This window comes from Saccopteryx leptura, chromosome 1 (genome assembly GCF_036850995.1).
Source record: "Saccopteryx leptura isolate mSacLep1 chromosome 1, mSacLep1_pri_phased_curated, whole genome shotgun sequence".
In the NCBI taxonomy this organism is placed as follows: Eukaryota; Metazoa; Chordata; class Mammalia; order Chiroptera; family Emballonuridae; genus Saccopteryx; species Saccopteryx leptura.
Window position 1 is genome coordinate 287422389 of NC_089503.1, and position 24494 is coordinate 287446882.

The following is a 24494-nucleotide window of genomic DNA, read 5'->3' on the forward strand; positions in this document are numbered from 1 at the left end:
TTTCCAGGTCGACGCATTATCCACTGCGCCACCACAGGTCAGGCAAATGGAGGAATTTTGACTATCTATTGATACCCTGGAAAAGTGCAGTGCTCAGTAACTCAGAAACCAAATTAACTCATACTGCTGTACCCTCATTCTTGACAAAACGGGAGCAATCTGATGTAAAGAAAGTTCCTAAAGGTGTTCCCCTACAATATGCCATATATAGTGCTGGAAAACAGGAATGACTTTGAATGGCTTTGGGATCCTGAAGGAACAAAGAACCACTCTCACATTCAACAAAGGAGGAAGCTGCTTTGTAACTGTGGGATAAAGCCCATGTTAAAGGGACTTTTGAGTGATGACGCTGTTAAAAAAGTTAAATTGCTTGAAGAGAAATTCAAGAATATTCACAAGGCTAACTACTCTTATTTTTATTTTTGAAGTTTTTTTTTAAGCTGTATAAATAATGCCCTGAAAGAACAACAAGGAATATACCTATCTATTCTTAAAGATTTTTTTGTTGAACCAGACAGAACAATTCCCTATTTGACTTCTTTGGTTCCTTATGCAGCAGAAAGAAGACAAAAGGCAGAATTGATTATTTTTATGATAGTGGTGTTTAGGATCTCATCTCCTCTGCCCATGTGTTATTGTTTGCCATGGTAAGTCTTGGTCTTCACAAATATGTATAGGTCCTCTGTTGCTGGCACTTATCCTTTAATAGTGTTGATGGAATAAGTGCAGTTGATTTTTCTTCATTAGGGACATTTTAAAAATTTGAATTCCTCTTTTGGGTTTTAAGATTTATGGGAATATCTGGGACATGGCCCATTTTTTAGATAGTGTAAGGTTAATGCTCCAGAGTTACAAATCTTTAAAGTTAAAATTTTAACAAGAAATGTGACTCTAGGCATTAGTCTCAGTTTAAAATGTTGTTAATGCATGTTTACAAAGTTATCTCATAGAACCTTGGAAGAGAAAGTCGAATGTAAAATTCTGACAACTGTGTAAGTAAATGAAGAAAGCACTGGAGGAAGTAGCAAGTTGAGGATAGGTTACTGAGGTGAAATGCTTTAAAACCCAGGTCGAAGGTATGCTGTTTGGATTTACTGTAGTCTTGAGTCTAGTGTTCACAAAGAATTCTTCAAGATATTTAGAAAAATTTTAATTATTAAAATGGATTGAGTACCTTAGATATTTTGATAATAAAATTAATAGCTATAAAGTCCTATACTATTCTTATTTAAAAATCAATTTTATAGGCACATAAGCTTGCTAAATTAAACAGTATACAGCACCAAAAAATATATACTTGTATATGTCATAAAGAAAAAAAACACACAAAATGATGAGTTATGTTGTAACCTTGTTTTATACCTTTCACTCTGACTACTTGTATAAAGTTGAGACATTTATGGTGAGAAAAAAATTATTTCTCCCAACAGTATGGAGGGGAAAGAGGAGTTAGTTGTGCCGAGTTAGTACTAAGAGTCCTCAGATGGTTATATACTACAAGTTACAGTGTAATGCCAAAATGCAGCAAAATATCCTGTTGTAAGTTTGGTCGTCTGAAGCTTAACCTTTTGGTTTGCTGTAATGTTAAAGCCTCTAAATAGATGCTACTTCCCTAGAGTGTATTATTAGTGTTGATTTTCCCTGATAAAAAGAAAAAAAAACATTAAGTTATGGGTCCTGCCTGCCTTGCATTGTATACTAGACTTCATTATCATCTCCCGTGCTCTTTGGGTTACTTGGTTTATGCTAGTCATGGAAAGTTACCAAAAAACGGTTTCATGCTTCTATGAAAGAATTAAATCTAGTTCTTAATATCTGGTATTTTCCCAGCAAGTCTACTGATAGAGGGTTATTGGAAGCCAGTCATACAATTTGAAAATAAACTCTAGTCTCTCCTTAGTCCAAGGCCTCACTCACTGCAAAACATTTCTGCAAGTATAAATGCTTAGATTCGATCTATGAACAATACATTTTAGACTGGTTTAGGATTACTGGTAGTTTATTCTAAAGCAAAGGAAAAACAACTGAGCACAAGTTTGCTGTCTTTAGAACAGTTTGTGATAATACGGTATAAAGATGTTTTCACTTTTGTTATTTTAAATATTGTACAGAGCTATTATTAATGCATTTTGGGGGTAAAACCTTAAAAATTGCCCCAAATATTGACATTAAGTACATCAAGCAACAACACAGTGTCTTTGGTATATTAAACTTTTGCTCTTATGCATCTGTAATTTCACTTTCTTTTTAAATATAAAATTTTGTTTTTACAACTAAATTAAAATTCTTTAATGCTAATGTGTTATATATAAACAAAAGAAAAAACAAATTCTGAAGGCCTGAATATTAACAATTCTTTATATTTGTGATACTAAAAAGACATTAAATACTCTTAACATCCCCACCCCCATCCACCAAAACACAGAGAGACCCAACAGTCTGGGCTAGTGGTATATCAGTAGTCACACAGGAATGGACTAGAGATCTGAGTTTGCAACCTAAGCCAAGAGATCTTCAGGAACTCCAGCTAAGGGGAGGCACTTTATTCAAATGCATAGCCTAAGAGAAGGGGGTGGGGGAAATACCTGTAGTCTTAAACTATGTGGTCCATCTCATGTTCCACCTCACAGACAGTGTAGGATATAATGCCTCCTCTTAAACTGCCATTTCATAACAAAACCATATTTTGTTTGGAAGCCAAATATTTGCTTCATTAGAGGCAAGGACAGTCACAATTTAGCAGCAACAGGGAACACAACTCCTGATTTAACTATGAGAAAGATAAAAGAGAAGGTCTCAAAGGGGAAATCAGAAGATTCCTAGGTCTTTTTGAGTGTCTCATACTGGACTCCTCAACTGTCACTCCACTCGGTGTCAGGAAGACAGTGAAGGCAACGGCGATGGGAACTGGAATGGACTGTTCTGCCTTCTGCACCCCTAGCTGTGCTGCCACGCGCAGCGCTGGCCCCAGGGTTCCGCTCCGGAGTGGAGGCGCAGTGGGCCTGCACCAGCTGCACACCACAGTGCTTCCTTCTGGCTCAGAACACGTTCACAAGGACAGTCCTCTCGGGGAAGAAACAGGGTTCTGGGTACGGCTACAGCCATTAGACCCACCAGCAATTTGTTGCTCATTTTGTTCCAGATCTCTTGGGGCAGAAACTTGATCTCAGCAGCTACTTTTATTCTATAGTCTTTAGAAAAATATTCCATATTAGTTGACTACACAAGGAAACACGTGAACATTCACTCCTGCCCTCCTCACAGACTAATATAGAGACACAATAGAAACACATACACACATACATATACACTGGGTTGTCAAGATGACATGTGCTGCTGAAGTGCCTAAAAGGTTAATTCTTGCTTAAAAATAAAATTTGACTGATTGTTCTCCAAGTATGGATTAGGCCCCAGCCAACTTTTATAAATGCAGTTTGAGAAGACAGCAACAGAAGTTTGACATGGAGGCCATCTTGAGGGCTGTCCTGCTGGGTGCTGTTGAAATGTATGTCGTTTAGAACAGGCCTCTCACTGTGGACTATAAAAATAGAAATGTGTGTACTTGTTAATACATATTCACAGCTTATGCTGGAATGGCTCACAGGAGAAATCATGGTTCATGCAGAAAGTAGACGTTACTCAAGTAAATATAAAGAAGTAAGATTAGGTCCATTGAGGCTAAGAACTTAAGTCAGTCATCAGCCTGTTTGGTTTCTCTTTGTAGGGCAATCAAAAACATGAAAGGCGGTGACACCTACACACATACACACACAATTACATGGAAAGAATATAAATTACCCAAGAAAGCAATATGGAGTTCAGATGCAAAAATACAATCTTTACCCATTTTTTTCTACTCCCGTGTTTTCAAGCATTGCAACATGTTAAATGCCATGGGTGGCATCACCAACCGGAACAGGTCTGAATGTCTGTCAATTTTCTAAGTGTTAAAAGTTAAAGCAAAATCCTTTAAGATCTATGACAACACATTTGGTGGAAACTGCAGATTTACAGAGATGACTGTGGAGCAGTAGGTAGTCACTGGAGCCCAGAGGCTCACTCTTGCCCTTTCATTTTTCATAGAAATCAGGATGTTGACTTCAGTCACTGACTCATCATTCTATATGATCTTCACCCTGAAAGATAAATCAAAGTTACCAATATAAGAATTTTTTTTAAGGTCAATGAAATTTAGTTATTCTTTTAAAACGCATGAAAAAATGTTTAAGTTGAGTATGTATAAGAAGGTTATTTTTAAATACAGACTAAAAGAAAACTGAGCTGATTTGCCTTTCTTACCTTAATTCAATTTAGATTAAGCAAATGTTACCTCATCTAATAAAAGTTATCAAAAAGCCAATCATTCAATTGTATATATATATTTTTAACAGAGAGACAGACAGACAGGAAGGGAGAGAGATGAGAAGCACCAGTTCATAGTTGTGGCACTTTAGTTGTTCACTGATTCCTTCTCATATGTGCTTTGACCGGGGAGCTCCAGTCGAGCCAGGGACCCCTTGCTCAAGCCAGCCACCTTGGGCTTCAAGCTAGAGACCTTTGGGCTCAAGCCAGCAACTCCATGCTCAGGCCAGATGAGCCCACACTCAAGCTGTTGACCTCAAGGTTTCAAACCTGGGTCCTCAGTGTCTCAGGGCAAAGCTTAATCCACTGTGCCACCACCAGTCAGGCTTATAAACATTTTTTAAAAGGAAAGTTTATAACATTTCCTTATAGCTATTTCAGGTGCTCCCAAAGCAATTACAATGATGAAGAAATCGATGACCTGGTATCTTCATTCTGAGATCTGTACAGTCTCCTGAACAAATGGTGCTGGAACAACACCAGCACTGAATATTCATGTGCACAAGAACTGGACTCTTACCCAAAATGGATCAATGACTTAAATATAAGAGCTAAAACTAAAAAACTCTTAGAAAAAAAAACATAAGGAAAAATCTTTATGCCATTGGATTTGGTAATGGATTGTTGAATATGACACACAAGACACAAAACAACAAAAGAAAAATAGATAAACTGAATTCTTAAAATTAAAATTTTTTGTGCACCAAAGGACATTATCAAGAAAGAGAAAAGACAACCTACAGAATAGGAGAAATATCTAAAAATCACATATTTGATAAAGGTCTAGAATCCAGAATATATAAAGAACTCTTACCTCTCAACAGCAAAATGAAAAAAACTCAATTAAAACATAGGCAAGGGACATAAAGAGACACTTTTTCAAAGAAGATAGAAACATGGCCAAGAAGCACATGAAAAGATGCTCAACATTATTAATCTTTAGAAATATAAATCAAAACCACAATCAGACACTGCTTCACAACAGCTAGGAAGACTAGAGGTTTTTTTTAATTTTTACTTATTTTTATTTTTCTTAAGTGAGAAATGGGAAGGCAGAGAGACAGACTCCCACATGTGCCCCAACTGAGATCCACCCCTTATGAGACAAGGCTCTGCCCATCTGAGGCCATTTCTCTGTTGCTCAGCAACCAAGCTATTTTAGAGCCTGAGACAAGGCCATGGAGCCTGGGGCTAACTTGTTCCAACTGAGTCATGGCTGTGGGAGAGGGGGAGAAAAAAAAGAGAGGGGAGAGAGGGAGGGGTGGAGAACCAGATGATCACTTCTCCTGTATGCCCTGACAGGGAATTGAGCCTGGGACATCCACATGCCAGGCTGATGCTCTACCACTGAAGGAAGGCTATACTGTATTTCCCCATGTATAAGACACACCTTTTCTGAAAAATTTCAGGTCTAATAACTGGGTGCGCCTTATACAGTGGTTGTAGATTTTTTTTACTTGCATTTCCTGCTTTTTTGTGCTTGTTTTTGAGCTCATTGTTGAAGACAGTGATTCGTCATCAGACACAGAGGACAAGCTAATGGATGGGAGTTTTGACAGTGATGAGGAGTTGTATGCATTTTATGATACATAAAACTTGAGTTCAATAACTTTTTGTAATACTTTTCAAATTTTAGGCCCCAAAATTAAGGTATATCTTATACATGGGGGAATAAGGTAGGGTTTGTTCGTTTTTTTTGTATTTTTCTGAAGTGAGAAGCTGGGAGGCAGAAAGAGACAGACTCCCACATGCACCCAACCAGGATCCACCCGGCAAGCCCACCAGGGGGCGATGCTCTGCCCATCTGGGGTGCTGCTCTGTTGCAACCAGAGCCATTCTAGGGCCTGAGGTGGAGGCTATGGAGCCGTCCTCAGCGCCCGGGCCAACTTTGCTTCAGTGGAGCCTTGGCTGCAGGAGGGGGAGAGAGAGAGAGAGAGAGAGAGAGAGAGAGAGAGAGAGAGAGAGAGAGATAGAAAGGAGATGGAGGAGGGTGGAGAAGCAGATGGGTGCTTCTCCTGCATGCCCTGGCCAGGAATCGAACCCAGGATATCAGGAATACAGTAGTTTTTGAAAAGGGAAAATAAAAAGTGCTGACAAGATGTAGAGAAATGGGAAGCTTCATATTTTTCTGGTGGGAATGTAAAATATTTCAGCCTCTGGAAAAGTTTGTTCCTGCAAAAGTTAAATATAGAATTACCATATGACCCCACAATTCCACTTGTGTAGGTATACAGTGTATACCCAGAAGAATTGGAAAGTTGCTCAAACACACACTTGTACATGCATGTTCATAGCAGCACTGTTCACAATAGCCAAAAGGTAGAAACAAAACTCTTATCAATGGATAAACAAGTCATGATATCCATATACAATGGATATTTGCAGCCATCAAATGGAATGAAGTACTGATCCATGCTACAATGTGGATAAGCCTGAAAACATTATGCTAAGTGAAAGAAGCCAGACATATAAAGTCACATCCTGTATGATCCATTTATAGAAATGTCCATATTATGTAAATCCATATTTACCATAAAGACACAAAGCAGGCCCTGGCCAGTTGGCTCAGCGGTAGAGCGTCGGCCTGGCGTGCGGGGGACCCGGGTTCGATTCCCAGCCAGGGCACATAGGAGAAGCGCCCATTTGCTTCTCCACCCCCCCCTCCTTCCTCTCTGTCTCTCTCTTCCCCTCCTGCAGCGAGGCTCCATTGGAGCAAAGATGGCCCGGGCGCTGGGGATGGCTCCTTGGCCTCTGCCCCAGGCGCTAGAGTGGCTCTGGTCTTGGCAGAGCGACACCCCGGAGGGGCAGAGCATCGCCCCATGGTGGGCAGAGCGTCGCCCCTGGTGGGCGTGCCAGGTGGATCCCAGTTGGGCGCATGCGGGAGTCTGACTGTCTCTCCCCGTTTCTAGCTTCAGAAAAATACAAAAAAAACCCAACAAAAAACCTAAAAAAAAAAAAAAAGACACAAAGCAGATTCATAGTTGTCAGGGGCTGGAGGGAGGGGGTAACAGTGAGTAACTGCTTAATGAGTTTAGGGTTTTCTTATGGGGTGATGAAATATTCTACAACTAGATAAAGGTGGTGGTTGTACAACATTTTAAATGTAACAAATGCCTCTGAACTGTTCATTTAAAATGGTTAATTCATGTTATGTGAATTTTACCTTAATAAAAAAAAGTCTTTACTGGAATGGGCTACTATGAATATATAAGATAGAGTCTGGACTAGGTGAGGACCTTGCACACTTTATCTACCCCTCTGCTATTTCTTTATCTATAAAGTATAATTCCTTTACACAATTAGTGGAGGAAATTCTTATGATAATTTAGGTGAAAATACTCTGTGAGCTGTAAGTCAAAATACAAATAATAAAAGGCATTATTATTAACAATAACTAGAAAGGCACACTCCCATTTATGGACTAGCCCAACTTAAAATATTTTCCATAAATGTATCAGTTGCTCTTTAAAGACCTCCATGTAAAATGCATTTCAATATTTAGAATCTACCATTTCACTTGCTTATTAGTGTATTATAAACAATGCCAGCATTTTATTTAAAAACAGAAAAAAAGAGGAAAGCGGTCAACAGAAATCCCGCCTTAAGACACTCCAGTACATATATATATACTCTCCACGTATGATACTCACAGGAATTGCTATTAGTGTCTGTTTTCCCAGCTTTCATGTGTCTGCTTGAGTTCTGCTGAGATTTGCTCTGCTCTTCTCCAGTGAGTAGGGCCTTTATTTCAGAAGGGATTTTTCCTTGGTCCATTGCCATGCACCACTGCTTGTACTGAAATATGTAAAATATATTTAGGTAAAATTTTACTATCAGAGTTTAGGAAAAGTTAGACATAAGACGCCCATACCTAGAGGTCATGTTGGCTGCTGGGAATCCCACCCTCCATTGATTTCCTATTTCTCACCTGGGACATGGATGAAGTTTGCCATCTTTCACAAGAGGGCGGAAACTACTGCCGAATCTTCTGGTGATATATTGGAGTATTGCTCCTCTGGTTAAAAAAAAGTCTCACACAGTATGCTACTAGTTAGAATTCATCTCTGTTGGCTAATGGTCACATTATTATTTCTATTCCTAAAATAAATACTTTTGTAATTCCTTTGTTTCATAAACATTTACTAAATATTTACTTTCTACCAGTGTGTACTGTGGACTTTGGGGTATACAAAGATTAATTTGTCCAGAGATTACACCCTCAAATGGCTTACATTGCAGAAGGCGAGAAGTAACTTATAGCATAAGTCAAATTCAACTGAAAAAATAAATCTACTGAGTAGTGTATATCTGAACTTTCTTATGCCCCAAACTTCTTTTCTTACATTCTAAACAGCAGAAGTAGCCTGTCCTACTTTGTTTTGGGGGTGTTTTTTTTTGTATTTTTCTGAAGTTGGAAACTGGGAGGCAGTCAGACAGACTCCCGCATGCGTCCGACCGGAATCCACCTGGCATGCCCACCAGGGGGCAATGCTCTGCCCATCTGGGGCGTTGCTCTATTGCAACCAGAGCCATTCTAGCGCCTGAGGCAGAGGCCATAGAGCCACCCCCAGCGCCCGGGGCCAACTTTGCTCCAATGGAGCCCTGGCTGCGGGAGGGGAAGAGAAAGACAGAGAGGAAGGAGAGGGGGAGAGGTGGAGAAGCAGATGGGTGCTTCTCCTGTGTGCCCTGGCTGGGAATCGAACCTGGGACTCCTGCACGCCAGGTCGACGCTCTACCACTGAGCCAACCGACCATGGCCTCCTGTCCTACTTTGTAATGATCATGGTAGTATTATTTATCTTCTCCAACTCGTTACCTCCTCCCCTGAGCTCACAGTAATGGGGTTTCAACTCTATTTTACCTATTCTCATTTTCATTTCTACTGCCACTACCCAAAATCTGAAGGAATTAATGAAAGAATGAAACATGCCAAATAAATGTTTAAACATAAATGGTATCATACTATTCATATTATTATATATTGTTATACTGCTTTTTCTACTTAGCAATATATTTTAAATGTTTTTTTATATATCAATAAATATATAGGTGCATTGTGATTTTTACTGGCTGCAAAGCAGTCCAACATAGGAATGTAGTATAATTTATTTAACCAGTCCCCCATTGTTACGCATTTGAGTTATTTTCCTTTTTTTTTCTATTATAAACAATCCCTCAGTGAAACAGTCATGCACGTTCCACTCCTACCAGTAGTGTATGAAAAAGCTTATTTGCCCACATACTGGCTGATAGTCTTTGCCACGTTTGTCAACTGGATAGGTGAAAATTGGTTTCTTCATGTTTTAATATATATTTCTTGACTGCAAAGCTTATGTTGATTTTTTTTTAAGTGAAAGGAGGGAGATAGAGAGACAGATCCCAGCATCATGCACCCTTGCTGGGATCCACCGGGCAAACCTGCTACTGGCATGTTCTGCCTATTTAGGGCTGTTGCATAGCAACCAAGCTATTTTTAGTGCCTGAGGGGGAGGTTCTAGCACTGGGGGCCAACTCGCTGGAACCAATCAAGCCATGGCTACAGAGAGGAAGAGAGATAGTGAGAGAGAAGAGGAAGGGGGAAGGGTGGAGAAGCAAATTGTAGCTTCTCCTGTGTTCCCTCACCAGGAATCAAACCCAGGACATCCACATGCTGGGCGACGCTCTACCACTGAGCCAACAGAACAGGGTCTAGGTTGATTTTTTTTTGTGCATTTATTTGACTGACTTTCTTACCATTTCCAGTTCCTCTCTGAGGGCACATATGGCTCTTTCCCGACTGGACACCAACTCTTCCAAATACTGATATCGCAGTTTTTTTCTTGCCCGGCATTCCCTGGCACTCTGCCGGCTCCTCTCAAGTTTTGCCTTCAAGTCAATCTTGGCTGGCTTCCGACCACGTTTACCGGGCTTCTTTACTTTGCCTCCAACCACCTTCAGGAAGAAATAGAAGAAATAATTTTTCCTCTTAGTTCTGTGTCTAGGAAGGTGACTACCACTGCATATTCGCAAGGGAAACATTTACAATTAATACATCAATGAAGCCTATGGAACTAAAAAAGCATAATCCCATCAAATGCCTTATGAGGCTTTGCTTCATAATTTTTTTTCTGATACTTTTGATATAATCAATGTGAGAGAAGAAAAACATTTTCATTATTTCTTCAACAATAAATTTTAAATAGTTTAACAGTAAACTTTATGAATCATATGTACCTGGATAATAAAAAACTAAAAGATTACTGCATTTTTATTGACTTGAAAAAATAATAAGTAAAAAGAAATCAACATTCAAAACTTAAGTTCAATATGATCTTAACATTATAAAATAACACAAAGAAGGATGTCAATGAGGATTTCTCTGACAGGTATGATTATAAATAGCTTTTACCACATGTATTTTTCAATGATTTATAAATGGAAGGATTGAGCAAAAAAGGACAAAAAGAAACAAAGAACTGTGGACAAGGACAACATGTGGTGACTGCTGGGGGGGGACATGAAAGGTATAAGGGGGATGAATGGTGATGGACGGAGACTTGACTTGGGGGGTGAACACACAATACGGTGTATAAAGATGTGTTGTAGAATTGGGCACCTGTGTAATTATGTTAACCAGTGTCACCCCAATAAATTCAATTTTAAAAATATTTACAATTATAAAAAATATAAAATATGGCCTGACCAGGCAGTGGCGCAGTGGATAGAGCATCAGACTGGGATGTAGAGGACCCAGGTTCAAGACCCCGAGGTCGCCAGCTTGAGCGTGGGCTCATCTGGTTTGAGCAAAAGCTCACCAGCTTGAACCCAAGGTCGCTGGCTCCAGCAAGGGGTTACTCGGTCTGCTGAAGGCCTGCGGTCAAGGCACATATGAGAAAGCAATCAATGAGCAACTAAGGTGTCGCAACGTGCAATGAAGAACTGATGATTGATGCTTCTCATCTCTCTCCGTTCCTGTCTGTCCCTGTCTATCCCTCTCTCTGACTCACTCTCTGTCTCTGTAAAAAATAAATAAATAAATAAATAAATAAATTAAAAAATATATAAAACATTCTCAAAAAATATATATATAAAATTTGTATGTAAAGTTATGTATATATAAAAACAAATATGTATCCTAAGCAATTTGGCTATAAATTCCCTCTTCAAATTTGTTGAGCCCAAAGGAACACACAGGAAGTCTGAAATAGGATAATTCTCTCCTGCTTTTCGAAGCCTATAATTAAATACTAGATTGTCTCAGGAGATTTCTACCTGTTATTCATTTACCTGCATAGGCATAATTTTTTGGTGACTGGCAAAGCAATTTAATCTTCATTGTTTAGGTTTGGAAACTCCCCAAATTCTTATACAAGCTTTAACTATGAGGTAAAGATGTTTTACATATATCAAGTAAATTTTCTTTAAAGCAGTCATCTTGAAATGGGGGTACATTTATTCCAATGAACAAGCTTTTTTTTTTCTCTTAAGAGAGAGAGAGAGACAGACAGGAAGGGAGAGATTTATGAGAAGCACCAACTCATATCACTTTAGTTGTTCATTGACTGCTTCTCTTTTGTGCCTTGATGGTGAGGGAGGGAGGGCTCAGGCCGAGCCAGTGATCCTTTGCTGAAGCCGGCAGCCTTAGGATTCAAGCCAGCAACCTTTGGGCTCAAACCAGCAGCCCCATGCTCAAACCAGATGAGCCTGCGCTCAAGCTGGTGACCTTGGGGTTTTGAACCTAGGACCCCAGTGTTCCAGGTCAGTGCTCTATCCACTGTGCCACCACCAGTCAGGCAATGAGCAAACAGTTTTGGAAAGCGCTTTAGGAGCCAATTTCTTACAAGCCACTATACAATATGCCTTTCGAGGCCATGTTATTTTAGAACAATACATTTTTCTTTAAATTCCCAAACAACTGGATTATCACTTTGTTTATCTGACAAGGGTGTGAATGATGTCCAGTTCTTTCTGAAAATTATCCTCAGGAAATAAAAATATCAAGGCTTCTGTATAAAGAAATATTGCTGAGGTTTTAAAAACCAATCAAAAAGAGAAGATGGAAAACACAAACACTGGCAAATCATTAGAATAAATGTAAAAACTATCCCAGGTAACAAAACTCCAAGGATCAATATTCATTTGGATATACAATCTCTGATTTGTTTGTCTGAAATCACTATTAATATCATACACCAACAATGCCCAGTACCCTATAAAGATCAGACCATTACTAAGTATAATGGTTAGGTCAAGAAAACCACACTTTAAATGTAGATCAGCCACATTTACACCCTGTATCATAACATGATGGCTAACTACTGCATTTAACATTTTATAGGAGGGCTCTGAAATGAAATTGAATACTCCACGGGAAAAAAAAATCTTTCCTTTCCACCATCTGAAAAGCTAGCTGCTTCAGAACTACTGCCAAATTAGTTTCAGCTTTTCAAAAACTGCTCTTTTAAAACTTTTCTATTCTGAATCATCATGTCTATATTCCAATGTCAAATACATATCTCAGGAAATTTTCCCTCAGGATCGAATATTTGATTAGCAATTCCAGGATGACTAGCTGATCCAAATATTACTATGGGATAATTTTAAATGATGCTTCTATCACATCAATTGCCCAATTGTAATACAATATTATGAAATCACCCTACATATGAAAACATAGCATCTTTGCTTTGCTACAGTTTTCATCTATTTACTCATATATTTTTAATTTAAAAAAATTATTGATTTTAAAGAGAGAGGAAGGGAAAGACAGAGTGAGACAGAAGCATTGATCTGTTCCTGTATGTGCCCTGACCGGGGATCGAACCCACAACCTTTGCATATGGGAATGACCAACCAAGCTATCTGGCCAGAGTACTTTGCCACAGTTTTTAAAAAGCAATATATTTACAGTATAAACTCATGTCTATAGTGAAATAAATGGCAATTACATCTATTCTTTATGTAGTAAGATGAGTCATGACACAACGCTATACTACAATACCTCATATATTGCTGCTTTTAATTAATGCAGGAGTTTTTTTGAGAAGCACAGTCATAAAATCAAACAACCATTATAACCCTTTGTTTAGTTTTCATGGGAGCAAAATATTTAAGTTGGAACTATTTTATTCCTTTGTTTTTTAATTAAAAAGGCACAGTAAATGAATCCAGGGTTCCTATATTTTATGTCATCGCCTATAAAATTACATTTAAAGCCACCACCTCTCCAGCTTAACTTTTCCTCAGGAACAGACCCAAGTTTTAGCTTTTAGCACCAGCTAAAACCTGATTAATGTACCAACTTTCAAGAGAGTCAAGTATATTACAGAATTATTGTAAATTTTAAATGTAATAATGTGTGACAGCATTTTGTAAAGAAAAAGGTATTATACAAATGTAGGGTTACTAGTTGCCAACTAGAGTAGTTTACTGAACTTCATATATTTCATAAGCCATAAAGTTTAGGGGACGGATAAGGGGAAGTTAATTAGAAACAAGGAACCAGAAACTAAAACTGAAACCAACCTCACAAATTCCTTAAATATCTCTGGGCCAAAAATCATTCTTACCTACATTTCATAAAATTTTCACAAACTCAGTGAATAACCACATTGTCCCATTGCTCTCTCCTATTTCTTCTGTGAGGAAGATTTTTTTCCTCATCTTTATTTTTTTTAATTTTTACATGTTTCTAATTTATGTGTTTAAAAGGCTAGGAATTAAGATAAAACTACTGGTTTCAGCCGAGAGAAAGTTCCTGATAATTTTAAATTTAACCATTAGAGAGAAAGACAGAAGAGCCGGCACGGGCCCGAGTGTGAAGGGCATAGGCGTCCCAGTCGGTGGCTTTAACTTCCACAGAAGGAAGTGACATGATTGTAGCTGCAGGCTCTTTAGAAGCCTGCAGTGTCCACTCTAAATACTATCCCAAAGGTCCTTGAATCATTTTAGTTCTCTCTTCTTAGGAACCAAGAACAACGATGTAAATTCAGGGCTAAATCAGGGTGTGCAGGGGAGGGGGGCTCCCCGAGGACAAGGCCTGGAGTTACCCGCCTCATCTCTGACTGTTTCATACAGACCACTTCAGGCGAAGCAAATCCTGCTGTCCTAATCTTCAGGTAAAGCGGGAAATGAACTCGTTCATTCAACGACCTTCTACTGAACACCCACTATGGCCCAAACACTAAAACTCTGGGAATATTAATATAAGACAGGGAGGGGCCTTACTTTGAATGTATTTAGACTTGTGAAACACAGCCAACATGAAATAAATAACATTATAAATTGTAGTATCAGTGTGTTTACAGGATGGCTGGTAGTGCACACACACACACACACACACACACACACACACACACACACTGACCTCTTTCTACTCATTAACTTGAATATATAATTCCCTGAAAAGGCTCTATCTAAAACTGACAGGTGTTTTATATGCACTTCTATATTAATGCTATATAGTCATTCATTTAATCCAACTCACTGTGGCATTAGGCACTTGATGGAAGGCAGTGGTGAGGTTAGGTAACAAACTTTTTCATTTTGTGCTTCCTTGAAATTTTCTTCTACTATTGTGACCTCCATGCCCACTCACTGAAAGCATGCCAATTTATTCCTTTATAAAATCTCTGAATTAGTTCCTCCTCTCTATTCCTACTACCTACATTAGGGCCCTGCTCACAGATTATTACAATAGGCTCCCAGTGGGTCTCTCCACCATCTCCCCTTTACTACCCCCAGTTCCTTACTTAATGATCTAGCAAACAGCCGTCAAGTGAACCTTTCTTCTCAGGTTATTCTTATTGTATTTTTATTTCACTGCATTTTTGGTGTATTTTTCTTCATTGCAAAAAAGTATTGATGATATATAGGTTTTGGCCAGGTAGCTTAGTTGGTTAGAGCACTGTCCTGATGAGCCAAGGTTGTGGGTTCAATCCCAGGTCAGGGCACATACAAGAATCAATCAATGAATGCATAAGTAAGTATACTAATAAATTGACATCTGTCTTTCTCTCCCTTCCTCTCTCTCCAAAATCAATCAATAAAAAATTTTTAAGAAGTAATACCTGATCATTATAGAAAGAATAAACTTTAATGGCCCTTTGGTCATGTTACTCTACAGCTCAAGATAAAACTTTCAGCTCAGCACTGCCTACTAGGTCACCACATCCAGCATATCAATTTCCTGTGGCTGCTGTAACAATTACCACCAACTTGGTGGCTTAAAACAACAGAAAGGTATTCTTTCTCTTCTGGAGGCCAGAAGCTTGGCAGGGCTGTACTCCCTCTGGAGGCCCTCGGAGAGAATCCATCCTGAGCTTCTTCCAGGTTCTGGGGCTGTCAGTGCTCCTTAATTTGGGGCCGCATGAACCCAATCTCTACCTCTGTGGTCACGCTGCCTCCGCAGGTGTCTGTCAAGCCTCCCTCTGCTTCACTCGTATGAGGGCACTTGCCATTTGATTTAGGGCCCACCCGCAAAATCTAGGACAAACCCTTCCTCTCCAAATCCTAACTTAATCATTGTATTTTGCTATATAAGCTACTATTATTGACTTTTATCATATAAAGTGACACTCGTCATTTCCAGGGATTAAGACACGGGATGTATGTTTCAGAGGCCACCATTCAGCCCACAGCATCTAGGTTTCCTCTCACCGAGCCAATCTTCTCTTTGCTAATTCCCAACAGGCAGCCTCCAATCAGGTCATGCCCATCTCCTTAGGAACCCCATCCGGGCATTTGAACATACAGTTAAAATCACACTGAGTTTATATGGTATATTGACTTTTTAGTGCCCTCACAGATTTGCGTTTTATCTCTTCCACTAGTGTGAGCTCCTCAGGCACAGAAGCTCTGTTTTCTACTTCTGCAGTTCCCATTGTACCCAGCCCAGAACCAGGCATATTTTAGAAGGCTGATAATTGAATGAATAAATACAATATAAAAATTAGCAATATTTAAAAACTGATTTGTTGATATCCCTACCAACAATTTATACAAGTGGTTTTTAAAATATCTCCCCTATAAGGGACACAAAATCTGAAAACCAATTAAAAACTTATTATTTTACCACTCTTTTTGTACTTATTTATATCCTAAAGCTCTAATTTTTAAGACAACTCATACAAGTTTCAAGTTGTTAAGTCTGAGAATTATTGCATTTACATAAAGTGGTAGCATCAGCCCCAGCTATAAAGGAAAACAGCGGGAGGGCTTGTTTCACTTTAAAAATAAAAAACATAAAGTAAAAAGTTATCTCCAGTTGATTAAAGAAAAATAAGACGGATATGAATGTGCGCTGGTCACAGCTCTTTACCACTTTAAAGAAAAAAACGAAGTAGCTGCATTTTCATTTCGGTGTTAAGGTTCCCATTACTTCCTTCGCAGCTGTGGGTTAGACTTTTTCTCCTGTTTATCAGATCTTCAGAAAGAGAGAAAGTTTAATCATACCTTCCTGCTGCTAACCTTTCTGCCAGTTTTTCGAGTCAACAGGAGAAACAAGATGAAGTAGGCTTCTATGAGAGTTAACACCTGCCTCTCCCAATCCCTACGCTTCTCCCCCTTCCAGGGGATAGTGCTTAAGGGTAAATATAATACTACATATACATATTTAGCAATGCCTGAAACTGTTAGGAACTGACTCCACAAGAGTGGTCTACCCTTAACTGTCTTTGCTTCTTTCCCGCCTGTCTCTTTCTCAACCCCTACATTTTGGCTCCTGCCCTATCAATCCACTGAAACTTCTCTTGCTAGGTTCATAAACAATCTCCTATTTTCCAAGTCCAGTGGATACTTTTTCACTACTTACTGTACTTGAACGTTTTTTGTAACAGCTCATGTTGTAGGCTAAGTCCCCTCTTTAACATTCTCTTCTCCCTTAGATAGATGGCATAGCAACAGCCACCCCCCCCCCCCTTTTCTGGTTCTTTTAGATCACTAACCTCTCCCTTTCAGTTCAGTTTTGTGATCATTACAGAGTTTTCCAGGATTCTGTCTCTTTTGCTGTCCACATTCTTCACCCTTGAATGATTTTATGCTGCTATATCAACCACAGCCTACATTATAATAGGCTTTAATATGATCTTCAGGCCTTTCTTCTGTGCAATATAACCAAACTAGTGAGGAGTCAGAAAGGACTGGCAGTTACTGGGAACCCATTATGAATCAAGTTCTTTCAATATGCGCTCACATATATAGTACATTTAATTTTCACAATAACTCAGTAAGGTTTTATTAACACACCCAATTTATAGGCAAGGAAATTCAGTTCTAAAGAGATGAAATAATCTGTCCAAAATCGTAATAGCTTGAAAGTGGCAGAAATGAGATCTGAACTCTGGTTATATGCCAAAATCCGTGTTCTTTCCTAATTGGACTATCTCTAGTCTTGTACCAGTTCCTCCATCTTTACCCTCCTTAATCCATTCTCCAGATAGCCATTAGCATTTTTCTTTGAAAACTCAAATCTAGGATTGTCATCTCTGCTTTAAAATCCTTCAATGACTCCCCAATATCTATGGTCTTTGTTTTCAATCTTCAGTAAGCGTATGAACCACTCAACTGGGGAGCCTATTACAATTAAAATTCTGGCCCCATTCCCAAAGAGTCTGATTCAGCAGGTGTCTTCTTTTTTTCCACACTTTGAAAAATACTAACCCAAATTTCTTAGCTGAACTTGCCAGGCATATCATGATCTGGCCCCTGATTATCTTCCCATCCATATCTCTGTCCTTAAGCTCTGGTTTAGGAGTCAGCAAACTGTAGCCCTGCCGGCAAGCCAAAACTGGCCTGTTGCTTGTTCTGGTAAATAAAGTTTTATTGAAACAAGCCACACCCATTCATTACATTCTGCCTATGGTTGCTTTCATGCTACAATCGCAGAGTTGAGTTAACTGCAACAGAGATCACATGGTCAACAAATATTTACTACCTGACCTTTTACAGAAAATTTGCCAATTCCTGCTCTAGCTGTACTAAAAGATTTATTTGCCAGTGCAATTTGCTTTAGTACAGGATATTCCCTCTTCCCCATCTTCTGGGGGACTTCTATTCTTTTTTACAGATTCATTCCTACTGTGCGAACCCATGTTTAACACACCAAGACAGTTAGGCATCCATCCTAACACCCCCAAAACCACTTTGCCCCTGTTGCCCTAATTTCTTACCTCATTATATCATAATAATTTTTCTGTGTGTCTGCCTAGTCCACTGAAAAGTAAACTCCTGATAAAAAATTATCAACTCTTTCTGATCTTTGTATCTCTACTGTCTAGCACAATGTCTAATAGATATTAGGTGTCCAAAAAATGTCTGATAAATTAATGATAAACAAACACACTTTTCTGAAAACAAGGAACAAAACATATTTAAACTTCAATTTCAATTGGTTTGTATAGTATTAAAATTACCCATTATGGTTCAACTATCTGTAGAGGCTCCCTAGTTACAATGTGCATGTAACCTAGATAGGAAAGGCAGGAACACTAAAATATTAATATCTACTGTCAGACATTTATTTAGTAGATGAGCTGGCTCTTCTGTCTCAGTCTTGTGGAAAGTATTGATGGAGTAGTAGGACAAAAAAGGCAGAAAGTGTCTGAGCTTTGTGGTACTGCCCAAGGAAGATAGCTCCAACTCTAGCAAAAGATGGCTAAGGGGCAAACAGGAGGGACTTCAGGGGCCAAAGGACAGGTCTGGAAATGTCAAAGAGATCTTCCTGGCCAACGTAAAATTTTTGTGAGAACCTCACTACTTAGAACAACTGAATGGAACAAAAGAACTTGTCTTCTTACCAACAAGTGGTAAGAAATCTCATTTTCAGATAACCGTGTGTCATACAGGTAGAAGGAAGTAAGGAGAAGAACAGCAGCCCATAATAGCAACATACTGTGACCAGCAGCTGGCCTACTCTCTCATCAGTCCCTCAACTGGAACTTGATGCCCTAAACTGTCATCTGGACAATAAAGTACAGTGGTCTTTTAACAGCTCATTGTCTGCACAGGAACATATTTACTCATGCATTCATTCAATAAACACAAAAGTCAAATATAAAATAAGAATCTGTCTATGATCAAAGCCTCTGAAAACAGCACATTTCAATTTTCTTTGTAACAACGCAGCAGGTCAGGGAGAAAAGGCTTTCCGAGAACAAGCACTTTTTCCTAGAAATGGACATGCAGGTGGGCTCAGAAGACTACCTTTCTCATATAATCTGACAGGGCACAGCTTAAGTTCATTTCATGTCCCATCCCAATGCCTCTGTCCCATTTGGGGGCATAGGAACAAAGGGTAGTAGTGTAGGAGTAAACAAAACCACAAATGTTATGCAACAGTACGCATTTAAGAATTACTAAAATGACCGTGTTCGGTGCCTAGTACGCTGTGCTAGGTAATGGAATAATAATAATTTTTGAGTGCCTACCAGGTGTTAGACTCTATACCCAATACATTATCTCTAATCCTCAACAAAGCCTGTAAAGAAAGTACTGACCACTTACAGATAGGACGGAAGTTCAGAAAGGTTAAATAACCCAGCCAAGATTTGTTCCTTCCCAGCTAACCTAGTAGAGATCCACTCAATTAGTATTTGAACTCCGCTACTTAGCACTTTCCCAAGCGCACACTTTTATATATCCAATATAGCTTTTGCTTTATTTTTCCCCTTTGCTATCATCTGTATACTCTGGCTGGTTGGCTCAATGAAGCTCATTGATTAATGAAGTCCAGGTACATCAGGGCATTCTCTGTAATGCCACTCTGTTCCAATTCAGTTCAATCACTATTAACAACTAGTACTCTATGCCAATGGCCCCCAACCCCAGGGCCGTGGACCGGTACCGGTCCGTGGGCCATTTGGTACCAGTCCGCAGAGAAAAAATAAATAACTTAATTATTTTCGTTTTATTTATATTTAAGTCTGAACAATGTTTTATTTTTAAAAAATGACCAGATTCCCTCTGTTACATCCGTCTAAGACTCACTCTTGACGCTTGTCTCGGTCACGTGATACATTTATCCGTCCCACCCTAAAGGCCTGTCCGTGAAAATATTTTCTGACATTAAACTGGTCCATGGCCCAAAAATGGTTGGGGACCACTGCTCTATGCTGTATCAGGCACAATCCTAGACATCTGGAAGGCAAAGCTGCACCCACATTCAAATTTGTCCTGCTCCTACTCCAGTAAGCTAGATGGCAGAAGATGGAGAGCTCTGGGCAAACTCATTCATTGCCACTGATGAAAACAACTCAGAACACAGAATCTTTATCAAGGGAGGTCCTCACATTATCATCATCTGTTTCTTGACCTGCTCATTCACTTCTGAGCAGGCCTACCACTGCTGCTCCTGCTCACTTCATCCCCTTCCAGTTGCCCTGGCCTTGCTGTCAATGCTTGTCATTCTTTGTGCTCTCACTAGCACAGCCAACATACTTCTGAGCACCAGCCCTCACCTTCCCTTACACAGGAGGAAATGGAACCTAAAACTTCATCCCTATATAGTGTGAGAGAGAAGTGTATTTGTGTGTATGTTCGTATGTATGTATGTACTAGGAAGACAATACAATTTTGCAGGACTACATCTACTGGAGCACAGAGAAAGGCAGGACTGGGCGCTGCCAAAGCCTTATTTAAGGGTGCTTGACACTGCCTGACTGCTGAAAGCAGTCCAGTCTTGCTGGACGTGGCATTTAAATATTACTCACGCCAAACTATGACATGCAACCAAAGTGAAAGTAGTATATTCATAGAAGCACTATTCATCCGTAGACATTTAAAATGGATTGTTTTCCACAGTCATTAAAGATTTAGGAAGCTGCTGGTTTCCATATTCTTTCACAAAAACTATGAATTAATAAAGGCTAAAAACTGAATTTATTTTGCATACCTGTGGACCCTATAGGAAGTAAGTTATGAATAGTCTACCCCTCTAAATTCAATTTAACTCTTTTAGGCAAAGCAATAAAATTTTATACCCCCCAATACAGTTTGCTAGTTTTAGAAATAACTCCTATGTGACTTTATAGGTAAGAAAAATAACTTATAACCTTATGTATTTTTCTTAGACTTATTTGAGATTACAGAAGACTATGATAAAGTTATTAAATATTTCAAAGCTGTGAAAGGGAAACAACTGAAAATGATGTAGAATATTCAGTGAGAGTCTCTCAAGTTTAAAAAGTCAAAGAACAGTATGTTATTTTGGCAGTCTTAAACAGCCATAACATTATTTTCTGGGAGACATACTGGATTTAATTTCAAAATCAACACTGAAAGATCAAGCTAGCAAAGGCTTTTTCAAAAAAACTATTTTCTGGAAAACTTTCAGAACTCCCCCTTTTTGTCTTGGAAGTCCCACTGCCTATTAGGAGAGGTTGCTACTTCACAAGCAGACGGTTTCTCCAGGTGTGTCCCAATTCCAGAGTACTGCCTTGGGCTTTCCCTTCTATCAGTTTTCTCAGAGCCTTCTGCAGGAACAGGAAGAGTATATAATGTAAAATAGCACAAGCAGTACAGAGAAGCTGGAAATCTTTTCAGTCTCTCTGATGACAAGTGAAACAAAAACTTGACAGCAGCAAAATGTTACTGGTTACTTGGAGGGGAAAAAGGGCACACAATCAACAATAAAAAAAAAAAGCTATTTCTGCCTGACCTGTGGTGGCGCAGTGGATAAAGCGTTGACCTGGAAATGCTAAGGTCGCCGGTTCAAAACCCTGGGCTTGCCTGGTCAAGGTACATATGGGAGTTGATGCTTCCAGCTCCTCCCCCCTTCTCTCTCTCTCTGTCTCTCTCTCCTCTCTCTCCCTCTCTGTCTCTCTCCTCTCTAAAAAATGAATAAATAAAAAAAATTGCTATTTCCAGCATCATGCAGAAGATTGTGCAAAGTAAGACCTCTGGATAGCATAGGGAAGGAGCAATATCCACTTCAGAAATTGGCAAATTCTAGAAGTCTGATGATCAATAAGCTGACCATCCCTATCTTCACGAACAATAATGTGGATCAGACATAAAAACGGAAAGAATAGGTTATACATATAAATTAACCAATAATGAACATTATCTGCTATCTTATAATCACAAGGATAAGTGATTTGGATAGAGAAAGAGTGTGGTGATAAGTTATTAAAGATGGATTAACAAGAAAGACTTCACTACTTTTCTTAGAGAAGGCTTTCCAGAGGAGGTTAGATTCCAGACTCTGGACGAATAGCAACAAGAGCTTAGCACAGTGTTCCAACCAACCACAGGAAAATAGCTCAGAGGGGGAGTGAACTGATTATATGAATGGGGCATTGAGTAAGGGTGCAGGAAAGAAGAAAGGGGAACAGTCACGCAAATAGGGCTGGTTCAGGGTGCCCTAGTTAAGATCTCCAAACTACAGAAAGGCTGGGAGGGGACAAGGGTAGGCAAAAAGGAGAAGCAAAGTAATTTCCTCACTTATCTCGGTAGGCAAGTCAAGAACTAGGGTTTGCACTACCTGGAAAAGCTGACAAACTGGCTTGCCCTGGGAATGAACAGTTCCCAGAGGAGAGGGCCCTTTTTGGAACAACGCAGCCCGCTGTTCCCTGAATTCCTGGCTGGGTACCTGGGGTAGTAAGTGAAGGTGCGCGGATGTCTAAGGCAGGTGTTTCTTGGGTGTTGGCATGGACTACAGAGCTGAGGCTCAGCGGCGGGACCAGCACTTAGCGACAAGCAGGCGGCGGTGGCGGCTGCGCGTGCAAACCACAGGACTTACCTTACTGTCATCCATCTCGGCAGACAGGCCAGCCTGGCCAGGCACTCCCTCCTCCTGCCCTCCCCGGCCCCCGCCCCGGGGGAAGAAGGGGATATGGTTCTGACTGCCTCCTTCTCTCGCCTAACAGTTAGCTTTCCTGATGCCACAGTCACGGGTACGAGGGACCAGTTCAGGAATGGCAGCGCGGACCCTGGAGGCGGCCCAAAACGCCTCCCTTAGCCGCCACCGCCCCCTCCTCCCCCTCCATGATCGTCTGGGTGTGTTTACAGACGCCCTGGAGAGCGGCCGGGACGGGAGGGTGGGCGGGAGTGCTGCACGCGGATTGGCCTTTCCGGCTGCCGTAGCACCGCAGCCTTCTGGGGACTGTAGTTTTTCTTGCAGCAATCTGTACGCTGCTAACTGGAAAGAAAACTACAATGTCCACAGAGCCACTGCCAAGAGTCTGTTTTCCTCCTGCTGCTAGCGCTGCGGAGGCGGGGCCAGGCGGGAGGCCAGAACTACGATTCCCACAGTGTGCGCCCTCCGAGCCTTTGGCCCTCGGATTCCAGCGGCTTGGGCACCCCGGGGGAGGTAGACCTGAGGTCGGGGCCCTGCTCAGGGACCCTGGGGCTATACTGAAGGCTCCTTATTAAAGAAACAAAACACGAAGAGTGTGCAGTGGTACAGCTGCTTCGGGAAACAATTTGGCAGTTCCGCCCAGTAAGAGACATAGGGTTACCATATGGCCAACAATTTCACGAGACTGTGTCCCCAGGAAAATTTGCCCACAGCTGTTCTGTCCTAGAAGCTTTATTGGTAATAGTCAGAAAGAGAAAACAACCTAAATGCCCATCAGTAGATGAATGAATGGCCCAATTGTGGTATATTATTAGGAATAGTATTAGACCATAAAAAGGAAGGAGGGTACTGTCACATGTTACAACGTGGATAAACCTGAAAAGCATGCTACGTGAAAGAAGCCAGACAGAAAGCCACACGTTGTAGAATCCATTTATACAAAATTGCCCAGAATAGGTAAGTTTAAAGAAACAAAAGGTTGATGTGTGGTTGGCAGGGGCAGGATTGAGGAACAATAGGGAGGGAGGGGAGCTGGGATTGGGGAGCGATTGCTAATGGGTCCTGGGTTTCTTTTGAGGTGATGAGCTGTTCTCCATTTGATTTGGTGATAGCTGGACAGCTCTGTAAATATACTAAAATCCACTTAATTGTACATTTAAAAAAAATTAAATTTATTGGGGTGACATTGGTTAATAGGATCATATAGGTTTCAAGTTTACATCTCTATGATAGATACATGATCTGCACTGTGTTCCCTCCACCCAAAGTCAAATCATCTTCTGTCACCATATATTTGGCTCCCTTTACCCTTTACTATCCTCCCACTCCCTTCCCTCTGGTAACCACCATACTGCTGCGT

The 24494-nt window shown here is 40.1% G+C and overlaps 1 protein-coding gene across 1 annotated transcript; it reads right to left on the bottom strand.

Annotated features, from left to right (window-relative positions):
• Positions 1 to 1981: 1981 nt before the first annotated feature.
• Positions 1982 to 23369, bottom strand: CREBL2 (cAMP responsive element binding protein like 2). Its single transcript, XM_066355516.1, has 4 exons — positions 23078 to 23369; positions 10096 to 10293; positions 8013 to 8157; positions 1982 to 4136 (listed from the first exon to the last, which is right to left on the bottom strand). Exons 1-4 carry the CDS (start codon positions 23090 to 23092, stop codon positions 4132 to 4134), a joined length of 363 nt encoding a protein of 120 aa, XP_066211613.1. The 5' UTR covers positions 23093 to 23369; the 3' UTR covers positions 1982 to 4131.
• Between the last annotated feature and the right edge of the window lie 1125 nt (positions 23370 to 24494).